Genomic DNA, 13,884 nt, shown 5'->3' with positions numbered 1-13,884 from the left:
GTGGGTTGGTGGGGTGTGTGTGTGTGTGTGTGTGTGGGGGGGGGGGGGGAGCGTGGATTTGTGACAAAGTTTCCTTTCGTAACTGCACTGTTGGGGTGTATTGACATTGCTAATGCCAAATGCTTAACTGTAAGGATGGAGACAGATTCAGAAAATAAGTGTTCACTGCATTATTGCGTACCATATACAATAGTACAACTAATGGTTAGTTCAAGTGTAATATTGCTAGCACAGTGACACGGTAGTTGTGGTTGGTTGGCTCGCCAAGCTGGTTCATTGTTCCGCAGGCGTTTCATTACCCTGCTGGGTAACATCATTAGTACAGCCTCCAATGAAGCGCCGTTGTGTTTTCTTGCCTGTTATTTTAACTCTGGTGTCCCTTGAGCTGGGTTACCACACTTCCGGTTTTCTTTCACAGTCGAGTGTACATGGGGGTCTAGCTCTCTGTGTTTATTGATGGCTTTCTTAGTGGAGAACCAGACTTCCAGGAATTCCCGTACTTGTCTCTGCTTCACTGTCCCAGGATCCTGGTGTTGTCCCAATCAAACTGGTTGTTTTCCTTATCCATGTGGATGGAGATGAGTGAGTATTGGTCGTGTCTTCTTGTTACCAGTTGATATTCGTGGACTCTTGTGGTTAATTTCCTTCCTGTTTGTCCAATGTAATATTTGTTGCAATCTTTGCAGAGAATCTTGCATATGACATTGGTCCTTTCCATAGTGGATAGTGGGTCTTTAGTTCAGGCGTAGGGTTGATGTGGGTTTGTGTGCTACACTGATGCCCAGTGGTTGTAGGAGTCTTACTCCTGTTGTAGGAGCCTGATTCCTTACCCAAACCAAAAACCCACTGCCCACTATGGACAGGACCAATGTCATATACAAGATTCTGTGCATAGATTGCAACAAACATTACACTGGACAAACGGGAAGGAAATTAACCACAAGGGTAGACGAACATCAGTTGGCAACAAAAAGACATAACCAGTACTTGTTGGTCTCCATCCACATGGATAAGGAAAACCACCAGTTGGATTGGGACAACAATAGGATCCTGGGACAGGCAAAGCAGAGACAAGCACGGGAATTCCTAGAAGCCTGGTTCTCCACTAAGAAAGCCATCAATAAACACAGAGCTAGACCCCATATACACTCCATTGCGAAGGAAAACCGGAAGTGAGGTAACCCAGCTCAGCGGACACCAGAGTCTTTAAATAACAAGCGGGAAAACCCAACAGCGCTCCATCGGAGTCTGCACTGATGATGTTACCCAGCAGGGTAATGCAATGTCTGCGGAACAACGAACCAGCTCGGCGAGCCAATCAACCACAACATCCACAACCCGAGCTACAAATCTACTTTAAAACCTTAGTGACGTGGTAGGTTTACTGTCCCAGGGAATGATATATGCCCAACAGAGGATCAAATTAATTTGAAGGGCCTGGATTAATTTATCAGAATTTGGACAAAATCTTGCATCTCTGTTGAGAAAGCAGCAAGTGTGTATGCTGTAATTGATGCAGTCATTGTGTCTTCCTCAGGCTGCTGCTCAGTGAGATTAAAAACCCAAAGTTCCGTGCCTACAAAATTAAGATGATGGAAAAAATAAAGAAATACCTCACATCATCGAAGTGCAGAAGAAAGTAAGTGTTTAGTTCCAATTACTCATTGTTTTATCCATTCTCCATGCTATCAGTTTGTGCCAGTTTGGCTCAGTTAGTAACACTCTCATCTCTGAGTCAGAGTGTCATTGGGTCAAGTTCCACACAAGAGCTTGAGCACAAAAACAAGGCTGACACATCAGTGTAGTAACGAGGGAGGGCTTTATTATTTGACATGCCTAGCTTTGAACAAGGATTGAATTGATGCCCAGTCTTCCTACATTACATGCTTAAAAGACTGCATGGAACATTTAGAAGGAAAGAGGGAATTCTCTCCATTAACAGTCAATATTTATTCTTTGTCCAACAGACTCAACTGATGAGTTGTCTATCTTGTTTTGTTTTGCCCATTTGTTCATGCCTATCTTGCCCTCAACTCTATGTTTGAACCTCTCTAACCTTCATTTCTGCTCTTGAAACAACGCTGAAACAGCCCAGAAAAGAAAAAGAAAAAGAAAAGAAAAGAAAAAGTTTATGATTGTCACCGTAGCATAATATTCCTCCTTCTCCTCCCCAACCTCCCTGCAGCCTTTGCCAAAGTCACGTGTTCCATTCTCCTTCAGCCTCTCTCCATTGTTTTCAACTTCACCTGGTTTCACTGTTCCATCCAGCTCAATAAGCTTGAGATCACCTCCTCTCCCAACAAGCTGGAAACCGTCCAAAGATGTATGTAAGCTTCCACGTGTATCCTGGCAATGCCCAGTTCTCTTTTACTAATGACACTGCTGATCCCTGCTACCTTTTTGTTAGACCACTTCAAAATTTCCAGTGCTGGATAGGGCTATTCTGTGTGGTGCCGTGATTGTATAGTGGTTAGGACTCTGTGTTGTGGCCGCAGCAGCCATGCTTTGAGTCCGAGTCATGGCAGTGGGTATTTGCTGCAATATTTCAGGGTGGTATGGTGGCTCAGTGGTTAGCACTGCTGCCTCACAGCGCCAGGGACCCAGGTTCAATTCCACCCTCAGGCGACTGTCTGCATGGAGTTTGCACGTTCTCCCTGTGTGTGCGTGGGTTTCTTCCGGGTGCTTCGGTTTCCTCCCACAGTCCAAAGATGCACAGGCTAGGTGGATTGGCCATGTTAAATTGTCCATAGTGTTCAGGGATGTGTAGATTAGGTGGGTTATGGGGGATGGGTCTGGGTGGGATGCTCTGAAGGTTGGTGTGGACTTGTTGGGCCAAAGGGCCTATTTCCACTCTGTAGGGATTCTATGATAAGCTGAAATTTCCACCAGTTAAACATTTGAAGACCAAAGCTGTTGTTTTCAGCTCATGCCACAAACTCTGTACCTTTGTTTAAAAAAAAAATTCCCATTCCATTATATGTCCAGGGTCCCAGCTGGACCTAGACCATTGCAATCTTAGTGTGCTGTTTGACTTGGTTATCTTAATATCTCTTCCAGTACAAAGACTGCCCATTTACAACCTAATAACATCAACTCTGCTTCTGCCTTGGCTTATCCACTGCTTATCGTTCCTGCTTCTGTTACCTCTAGATTTAACTGTTCTAATGCTAGATTTAACTGCTTTTAATGGCATGGTTCAAATCATTTATCACAGTCAGACAGTCTCAAAAGAAGTGAAATATGCACTGCTTACAAGGGGTTGCTTGTCATTTTTGCAGTGCCATTACTGATGGAAAGCACAAAACCCAAGAGCAAACTTTAAGACCCTGCTTATCTTACTTTGTTTCTGATGTCAGAACGTTCTCATGCTCTCCTGTCTTTCACCTCTCTCTGCTCCCCCACCCATAATCAAAAACTTGAGTTGATTAATAATGCTGCTGCCTGTAACCTAACCTGTACAAAGCTCCTCTTTTCATCAACCCTGTACCCGTTGATCGACCTTGGTTTGCAGTTCACAAACACCTCTATTTTAAAATTCTCATTTTGCATTCAAACCCCTCAACAGCTTGCCACTCCCTGTCTCTGTAACTTCCCTCAGCCCTTTTACTCTCTAGGAAATGTGTGTTTCTCTAACTCTGGCTGCCAATGCAGCCCCACATACTTTGCCCCACTGTTGACAACTGAATCTTCAGCCATTCGGACCTGTGGGTTATTGCCTCTAAATCTCTCCACATCAGTTATTCCTTTTTTAAGATTGCTGTTTAAAACCTACCTCTTTGGTCTAGCTTTCAGTTACCCTGCCTAATATCCCCATCTTTGATTCGGTACGAGTTACTTTATTGGTTGATTATACTTCTCTAAGTACCTTGAAACACTTTTCAATGCAAGTTATTGTGATTTCTGGTGTCTTGCTGTCTACGAATTGTTTGCTACGTCATGGGACCTCACTTTAGAAGTATCTTATGATATGCTGAGGAATTGAATGTATCAATGCAAAGTTTATTTCATTTCTCTCTCCCACAGTAAAAATGCCAATTTCTTCTCCTTCCTGACTCCGTTTTTTAGCCCTGATGCAATAAAATGTTTGACATCTGAATGCTTGGGTACAAATCTTCAACCAAAATATGTTCACCTGATGCTGTGTGAGTGACTGCAATTTTTCTGTTCCAACAGTATTATCTTGTCCCATTTTGAAGATGAACAGCTCAGAAAGGCTACCCTTGGGATCATTGGCACTGACAGATGTTGTGACAACTGTAGATTAAGGTAAGTACCTCCGCCTGGGATGACAGACGAAGTTAGATTAATGATTGAGATGTCATTTTGAGAATCAGTGTGATTTATAAGCTGTCAGGCTCCCTGGAGATCAAAAATATATTTCCCATTGTATTCATATTCTATATTCCACCCTATTAAGGCAGGCAAATGGCTTATGAAATTCTGCACACATTAAAAGAAATCCTTGTTCTGGTTTTGTTAATTCTCTTCTTTATAACTGTACAGTTAACTAGAAGATATTCAGTGATGTGTTATGTGACTCTTGGGATCAGCTGCATTAAATGTAGAATTTCCACAATGTTTTGAAACATTTAACTGGGCTTCAAGAGAAGAAATAAGCTGGAATATACAATATACAGTACAATGTGCAATTTACCACCCAGATAAATCTATTTATAATCCCTTATGACAGTTTGTTTTTTTTTATTCATTTTGTGGAATTTGGGTGTTGCTGGCTGGCTAGCATTTGTTCCCTATCCCTAGTTGCTCTTGAGAAGGTAGTGGTGAGCTGCCTTCTTGAACAGCTGCAGTCTATGTACATTGACCCACAATGCCCCAAGGAAAGAAATTCCAGGATTTTGACCAGTGATAGTGAAGGAACGGTGATATATTTCCATTCAGGATTTGAGTGGCTTGGAGGTGAACTTGGTGGTGTTCCCATGTATCTCCTGCCTTTGTTCTTCAAGGTGGCAGTTGTTGTAGGTTTGGAAGGACGGCTCGGTGGTGCAGTGGTTAACACTGCTGCCTCATAGCACCAGGGACCTGGGTTCGATTCTACCCTCTGGCGACTGTCTGTGTGGAGTTTGCACGTTCTCCCTGTGTTCGTGTGGGTTTCTGCCGGATGATCCAGTTTCCTCCCACGGTCCAAAGATGTGCAAGTTAGTGTTTAGGGATGTGTAAATTAGGTGTGTAAGCCATGGGAATTGCGGCGTTACAGGGAAAAGGTATGGGGGGTGGGTCTGGGTGGGATACTCTTTGGAGGGTTGGTGTGGACTTCTTGGGCTGAACGGCCTGTTTCTACACAGTAGGGATTCTATGCCTAAGGATCTCTTATCTTAGAGACTTATGCCATCAATGCTGTAAAAACAGAAAACCCGACAATAGAATATTTAATTGCCTGAATCTTAGGCAGCAGTCTAATTCCAGATGCCTGCACCTGTATGTTAGTAATAGTTATTCAGTTAATGTAAATGACTCTATGGTACCATTCAAAGAGGAAGAGCTTCTCACGATATCTGCATAGTGTTTATTCCCCAACTTAAACCAACAAAATCAAATTAATAATTAGTCTTCTTACTTACTACTTGTGTGAACCTGCTTACTACAGACAGATCAACCCTTGCAGTTGTCACCATAACTGTGACTGTACTTCAAAAGTGATTAATTATTTTAGAGCATTCTGCTCATCTCCAGGGCATAATGAGTACTGTGTAGATATAAATTTCTTTTCTATTAGTGGAGGTTACGAAAAACATAAGGGAAATTTATATCAAACAATTCCTCTAAAACAAAGGCAATATTGCATTGTTGATTTTTTGTTTTGTTTTGGTTTACTGTAAGAGTTTAATATTTTTTCTTGTTTTCTGTTCTAGAGTTGATAGCTGCACTTCTGCAGATGATCCAGAAAATGAAATGCAGGAATTTGGACAAGAAGTGTACCAACTGTTATCTGCGGTCCGTGTTTTAGGAGAAAAATTTGGCATTGGAGTTCCTGTTCTGTTCTTGCGAGGATCTGTAAGTCTAATGCTGTTAAAATTCAAAAACAAAAAGAACCTTTTATGTCAAATGTGGGGTGAATTTTAATATTTGACTTCAATTAACCCTGTTTCCCACCATATGACTGTAGTGCTCTAGGTCTGGCACAACGGCTCATTTATATTTCTTAATGTTCTTAATCATGGTACTTTGAGAGTAAGGTGAGGTAAAGTCACAGTAATCCCAGAGAACACAGGGCTGCTCTCTCATTAGAGGGAGAGATGATTATGATTTAATTTTGAGGGTCACCAAACCTCAGGCAAGGGGAGAGGTTAAGGAGGAGAGTCCTTCATGCCAACCTCAGCCGTATGGGAATTGAACCGCTGTTGGGGATAGGTTAGCTCAGTTGGCTGGACAGTTGGTTTACGCTACAGCGAACACCACTTAAACTGCCACCAGTTTTCTCCCTCTCTCAGAGAGGAGGACTGTGGCGAATTTACCTTTTTACCTTTATTTTGAGAGTTTGTATCAAGTCAGATGAAATGAGGTTATTGTTGATATAATAGCTGGACCTGGTACTACAAATGTATTTCCATTTTTTTAATTGCTCCACTAAGTATTTTTATGCTACCTTTATAATGGGATTTATCATAGAAACTATCTTTATAGGCTTGTCAAGCTGCTCTGATGCAGTGCCTCCATTGTCAGGATAGTGTAATTTCAGCATGGCAAGTTTACATAGAATCTATTATAAATATCAACATAGAAATTTTAGTGTGAGGAAATCTAACCGATAGATGCATGCAGATTAGAGGTTTTTAAGATGTGTGTGGCATGTAATGTTATTGTGGAATTTTAAAAAATTGCTGCAGTTAGAAATCACTTCATTGCCACAGGTGCTAGAATTTCTTTTTATGGATTACGTATGTTATTAATGCTAGTCAACATCTGCATGTGCCACAAAGTCATAGAAATTTTATGGTGTGAAAGGAGGCCATTCAGCCCGTCATTTCTGCATTGCTATCCAATGAGCATTGTAACATACTGCCATTTATAGAAGCAGGAGTAGACCATTTGCCCCTTCTGGACTGCTCTGCCATTCAGCATGATTGTGGCTGATCATTTAAATCAATATCCTGTTCTCATTTCACCCTATATCCTTTGATTCCTTTAGTCCTAAGAACAATGTTTATCTCCTTCTTGAAAATATACAATACTTTGGCCTCAACTGCTTTATCTGGCAGAGAATTCCATAGCTCCACCACTCTCCAGATGAAGAAATTTCATAGGGAACATCCTTCCTGCATCTACCCTCTCTAGTCTTGTTAGAATTTTATAGATTTCTAAGAAATCCACCCCTCCCCCAGCCACCTCATTTTTTAAACTCCAGTGAATATAGTCCTATCTGATCCAGTCTGTCTTCATATGTCAGGCTGCCATCCCAGGAATAAGTCTGGTAAACTTTCATAGCAAGAACATCCCCCCTCAGATGAGGAGACCAAAACTGCATACAGTACTCCATGTGGTCTTACCAAGGTCTTGTACAATTCAGGCAAGACATCCCTGCACCAGTACTCAAATCCTTATGCTATGAAGGCCAACATACTGTTTGCCTTCACCACCTGCTGCACCTGCATGTTTACTTTCAGTGACTGGTATACAAGGACACCCTAGGGTTTGTTGTACCTCTATCCCTCCCCAATCTGCCTACCTTTCTCCCCACACACTTTTCCCCCATGCCAAACTGACTGAGGTTACCATGAAGGACTCTCCTTCTCAACCTCCTCCCATCATCTGAGATGTATTGACCCTCCAGTTAAACTACTACATTCCTCTAATGACGAAGCAGCCCTATGATCTTGTAGGACTTTGCTGACTTGACTTCCACTGCTGTATCCTTGTAGGCTTGCAAGTTTATTTCCTTCAAGTCTTTGAGTTGTGATGTCCAGAATTCGGGACATTGCTCCAGCTGAGGCCTAACTAGTGATTTATGGTCTCTAAGTTGAAAGCCAAGGATTCTGATGGTAGTATAACTAATACACCATGTATGAAAGAGTAATTGGATATTGAGTGTTTGACTTGATGAGTGATGAACGTATTTTCCTTATGTTCACAGCACTCTCAGCGTTTGCCAGAAAGGCATCGTAATCACCATCTGTTTGGCAGTGGAAAGAACCATTCTGAAAACTGGTGGAAGGCCTTGGGTCAGCAGCTTATTATTGAGGGCTTCCTGCAAGAAAAATCCAGCTTCAACAAATATGCTACTGTAAACACTCTGACTGTGAAGGTTAGCTTGATTTATTTTGTGCTCTTACTGGGATACTGCAGAAGGTTCAGGATTGTTACAAATTATTCGAATACACTCGGTGTCCAATTTTCTATGTTCAATTGGATGTGCAAAAGAGAAATACAATGCTTTCCAAATGAAAGTCATGTAAAATTCACAAATCTAGATTTTGCGGAAGATGTAGATTTGACACCGTGTGCTGAAGCCAAATCAATTGACTATGGTTCATCTCTGTAGGATGGATATAATGTTTGTAATCAGTTTCCTGGCAAATGGAATTGATGTTTCAGTTTTCAATCCCTATCAAAATGTCCCTTTTTTAAAAATAAAATTACAAAAACAATTTTAAAATTATTTTCTTATCATTTGTTTCATGTCACATTGTTTGGGAACTACACTTTTTTCCAAAGAGAACTGTCCCATATTTCTCCAAATTGAAACATGTAAGTTGAGTTATCTGTAACCAACAGCTATTTGCTATCTTTCACATGTCTATTACTTCCCTTCTACACTCAATAACTTTTCAATTGTAACAAAAGTAAGCTCCTAAATTTATTTAATTTTCATTTTCAAGTTTCAGTAACCAATTTTGCTAAGTGCAGAAAGGAAGGCCTGCATTTATATCAACTTACATGATTGTGAGAAATCCCAAAGTGCAATCCAATAAAATATTCTTGAAATGTAGGCACTATAATTTCAGATATGCAGTAAACAAATTGCACGCTGCAGCTCCACATAAACACAATGTGTTCAGTGATGTTGATTGCAGAATAAATATTGGCCAGGACAGGGGAAGAACTCCTTGTCACTTGCAATCCTTCTTGGCCAACAGGTGGAACCTTGGATTCTAATTTATTATTTGAAGGTTGACAGTGCAGGAGTTTCGCAGTATGACTGCAGAATAGAACATAGAACATTACAGCGCAGTACAGGCCCTTCGGCCCTCAATGTTGCGCCGACCTGTGAAACCAATCTGAAGCCCATCTAACCTACACTATTCCATTATCATCCATATGTTATCCAATGACCATTTAAATGCCCTTAAAGTTGGCGAGTCTACTACTGTTGCAGGCAGGGCATTCCACTGTCAGTCTATGATTTGTGCTCGTACCTGTGGTAAGACAAGGATTGTATTCAGAAGAATATAAAAAGTTGAGGAGTGATTTGATTGAAATTTTGAGGGCTTCAAAAGAAATTAATTGAATGGATTGATAATTAGACACTCTTCCTGCTAGTGAGTAAGGTCGTGGACAAGCGGATATAACTGTAACGTCAGTCAGGCCATACAAGACAGAAGTTAAGAATGCCTCTACACACACAAATAAAGGCATTGTGAAACTTCCACAAAACTCAGTAGATATTAGCTCGATTTTTTTATATATAAGTTGGGTAGGCCTTTGCTAGCCGAAAGATATGAAGTAATATGGAGCCAAGGTAGGCAGCTGAAGCTAAGACAGATCAACGGCGATCATGAAAAATAGCATAATATGCTTAAAAGATTGAGTGACTTGCATCTGTTCCTATGTCCAAAATGGTTCCCTTTCTCAACCCATGCTGTGCCCATAATCTAACCTCCTTTAATAATGCAGAGAATTTTAAGAATTTGAGCAAATTCACCCTCTATCACACTTAATTATAAAACAGCAACCATCACTATTAAACTGGGCCTTCTGTGATTGGAACAACGTAGAGGGAACAAAAACAAAAGAACAAAAAGAACAAAAGAGAAGTATGGCACAGGAACAGGCCTTTCGGCCCTCCAAGCCTATAACAATCATCATGCCCTGACTAAACTAAAAAACAAACCTTCTGCCCTTATTTGGTCCGTATCCCTCTATTCCCTCCCTATTCACGTAACCATTCAGATGCCTCTTAAATGCTGCCAACGTGCCTGCTTCCTGGCAGTGCATGCCAGGCTTCTACCACTCTGTGTGAAAAGCTTTCCTCGCACAACTCCCTTAAATTTTTGCTCTCACCTTGAATCTGTGTCCTGTTGCAATTGAAACTTCAACCCTGGGGAAAAAGCCTCTGACTATCCACCCTATCTATGCCTCACTTAATTTTGTAGACCTCTATCCGGTCTCTTCTCAGCCACTGTCTTTCCAGTGAAAGCAAACAATCCTAGTATTTTTAACCTTTCCATATAGCCAATGCCCTCGAGACCAGGCAACATGCTGGTGAACCTTCTCTGCGCTCTCTCCAAAGCTTCTACGCCTTTCTGGTAATGTGCCGACCAAAACTGCACACACTACTCCAAGTGCAGCCTAACAAGGGTTTTATATAGCTGCAACATGGTTTGCCAATTCTTGTACTCCATGCACCGGTCAATGAAGGTAAGCATGCCATATGCCTTCGTAATTACTTTGACCACCTGTGTTGCCACTTTTAGGGAATTGTGGACCTGCACGCCCAGGTCCATCGTATGCTAATATCCCTAAGGGTTCTGCCATTAACAGTATAATTCACACCTAAATTTGATCCTCCAAAATGCATCACCTCGCATTTGTCTGGATTAAACTGCATCTGCCATTTCTGTGCCCAAGTCGCCAATCTATCTGTATCCTCTTGTATCCTTTCACAATCGTCAGCACTATCAGCAACTCCACCAATCTTCATGTCATCTGCAAACTTACTAATCAGACCAGATCATTTTCTTCCAGATCATTTATATATACTACAAATAGCGGAGGACCTAAGACTGATCCCTGTGGAACACCGCTAGTTACCGGTCTCCATTCTGAAAAACATGCTTCCACTGCTACCCTCCCTTTTCTATGACCAAGCCAGTTTTGTATCCATTTAGCCAGCCCATCCCAAATTCCATGTGATTTAAGTTTTTGTACCAATCTGCCATGTGGGGCTTTATCAAATGTCTTACGAAAGTCCATATAGACTATATCCACAGCTCTTCCCTCTTCAAAAAATTCAATCAGGTTGGTGACACATGACCTTCACCCTATAAAACCATGCTGTCTGTCACTGACTAGTCCATTTGCTTCCAAATGTGGATATATCCTGTTCCTCAGTATCTTCTCCAAGAGCTTCCCCACCACAGATGTCAGACTCACCGGCCTATAATTTCCTGGATTATCCTCTCTTCCTTTCTTAAACAAGGGAACAACATTGGTTAATCTCCAATCCTCTGGAATCTTGCCTGTGGTCAAGGAAGATGTGAAGGTATCTGCCAATGCCTCAGCTAGTTCTCCCCTTGCCTCTCGCAGAAACCTGGGATAGATCCCATCAGATCCTGGGGACTTGTCTACCTTAATGCAATTTAGGATACCCAAAACTTCCTCCTTTTAATATATTGACATTCTCTAGTATATTCCACATCTGGCCTGTGCTGCTTTACATTGGAACACTTGATGCCACCATTGACACTTCAAATAGCATTCACTAAAGGCTATCATTGTGATGGGCACCCAGAAAATAAAAAGGCTGATGTAATTAATAGGTGCTACCAGAAAGGACCTTGCGCTGTTGTCTGTGCATATTGTCTGTTGATTGTCAGCCCTGCTTGAGATTTCTCAACATGTTTTTTGACTGTTGAGGCTGCCTGACAAAAAATACACAAGTCAAATTGACCCTCAAAACTCAGTTGGTTCAATACACTTTTAATTACAAAACACTTGAGCAAAGGTTTTGGAAATATATTCCAAATGAAATCATGAAACCTGAAGTACTCCCCTAAAGGACATATTCTTAGGTTTGTAGAAGAACTGTTTATTATGAAATACGTAAAATCATTGTATGTAAATTTGCCGAAGAGGATTTCAGTACAATGTATTAAACAGAATATGCACAAATGCGTTGGTTCCCACTTAAGCAATAGCCAAAATCTATACTCTCTTTTAAATTATGCCATTATAATTTATATTTGTGCAGGGAAGAACTTGGCTGGCTAAGGCAGCTAATGAATCCTGTCGCACTCTACTACTTCAGGCCACTAAAGAGCTGTGCCTACCCATTCCACCCAAAGTGTAAGTATAATGTATCCAATTTCATTTGCTAGTTCCTTCTCAAATACCTACATCATTTTAAAACTGCTTGATGATTTCACTTGTGCTTTATTTCCTTGCAGTCAGGTTCAATCTCCAGCCTTGCCTTCTGTACCCTCTCAACAGTCTTCTCCGTCGGCCAGTCGTTTGAAGCTTCAGGTCTTTATTTTTCATTTAATTTGCTTCTTGGATAGTAATCACTGAGAATTGCCTTTGATCTCCCATCATAGAGATTGGCATAATGAGATTTAATCTTAGTATTTCTTAATTGAAAAATTTTTATGGGCTTTTTGCTTTTTATATTGTCTCACCTGTAGTACAAATTTTTGTTCTGTAACCTTTTTTATTTTTTCAGTCCTGTGAAGTTTATATTTCAGTTGATATTGGTTATTTGTGAAATTATTAGTTGCTTTCACTTGAATATATGACCTTCCTCAGTGGTATTCAGGATAATTGACAGACAGTAACTAACTGTAGGCATTGTGTTAGTTAATGAACACGGTATTGCAAGTATATTCCAACCAAAAAATATGACCACTTTCAAACATTTAAAACAAAAGTGTTTTTGAGTTCATATAGGTTGTTATCTCCAGCATTGGTCTAGTAAGACTTTGAGAACTGATCTCATCCCATAGAAATTATTTCCTTTTCATAATCTCATTCTCACAACTTTGTACCTCTGAAATGGTTACAGCTGCCAGATGGACCAGATGGTTGCAAACATAAGAAACTGTTAAATTTATTTCTAAGTAATAGTATATGAAGCTAAATATGTGTGCAATGTTTTGTTTTAAAAAAGTTACATCTTAAAGATGGTGATACATCTTCAATGATTAATGTTCTTTGTCACCCATGACTGTGCAGGCATTACCATGTGTTCATAGTCACAGAAAAGTTAACAAAGGTGCCAGGTATTTAAAATATTTTAAAAAAGTCATCTATACATTCCACAAGTATTACCTCGGAGACATGACCCTTTCCCATTGTATTAATCATGCAAAATTGCAAAATTACAAAATAAAATAAGCCTAGTTAATTAGGTTACGTGCAAAGCTTTTACTCAGATTACAGAAATGTATTTAAATTGAACTGGAAGATCAAACTTTGTTGCACTCCTAAGTTAGGTGTGGATGAACCAGATGCAAAATGAAAATGTGATTTTTTTTTTTGCAATATTTAAAAAAAAAGTCCCAATAATTTAAACTAAACAACATAATCAACCCAGTACAGTAGGATTAGAATTAAAACATGATATAATTTTGAATTAAGAGACTAGGTTAAGGGGTGTAGACATTCAAGCATTGTCTACTGCATCAAAGTGTTGCTTTAATTTTTCATATTTGCTATTCTAATTGCTCTTTTAAGAGCGAATGAAAGTTTATTACGAATATGTGCAGCTTGTGCTAGTGCTACTCCCCAAAAGAAATTAACTTGGGGCTGAGAGACTTTTATCCAGTCTTGATTGAATTTTCACCCAGATGGTACTTCAATCTAATGTGTTTTTGAGTTATTTATCCTTTCAGTGATCTTTGATTAGGCAGCAAAGGCATACTTGCATTTCATTGTGTGCTTTATGCAAGCATAACCTGAGTAAGAAATATTGTTTGGCTTTTGAAAAATCCACAA

At 40.2% G+C, this 13,884-nt stretch overlaps 1 protein-coding gene across 6 annotated transcripts in view; it reads left to right on the top strand.

Moving 5' to 3' along the window:
• wrn (WRN RecQ like helicase) overlaps positions 1-13,884 on the top strand; it is a 101,843-nt gene that overhangs the window by 46,267 nt on the left and 41,692 nt on the right. For all 6 annotated transcript variants that reach the window (XM_048595404.1, XM_048595397.1, XM_048595412.1 and 3 more), the window contains exons 21-26: positions 1,538-1,639; positions 4,174-4,266; positions 5,871-6,012; positions 8,090-8,260; positions 12,146-12,240; positions 12,342-12,417. In XM_048595404.1, the coding sequence (XP_048451361.1) occupies positions 1,538-1,639; positions 4,174-4,266; positions 5,871-6,012; positions 8,090-8,260; positions 12,146-12,240; positions 12,342-12,417 (679 nt within the window). The remainder of the gene's footprint in view (positions 1-1,537; positions 1,640-4,173; positions 4,267-5,870; positions 6,013-8,089; positions 8,261-12,145; positions 12,241-12,341; positions 12,418-13,884) is intronic.

The sequence above is a fragment of the Rhincodon typus genome, chromosome 1, assembly GCF_021869965.1.
Source record: "Rhincodon typus isolate 14 chromosome 1, sRhiTyp1.1, whole genome shotgun sequence".
NCBI classification, from domain to species: Eukaryota; Metazoa; Chordata; class Chondrichthyes; order Orectolobiformes; family Rhincodontidae; genus Rhincodon; species Rhincodon typus.
The sequence above is the reverse complement of the archived record's forward strand: the minus strand, read 5'-3'. Positions and strand labels throughout refer to the sequence as shown.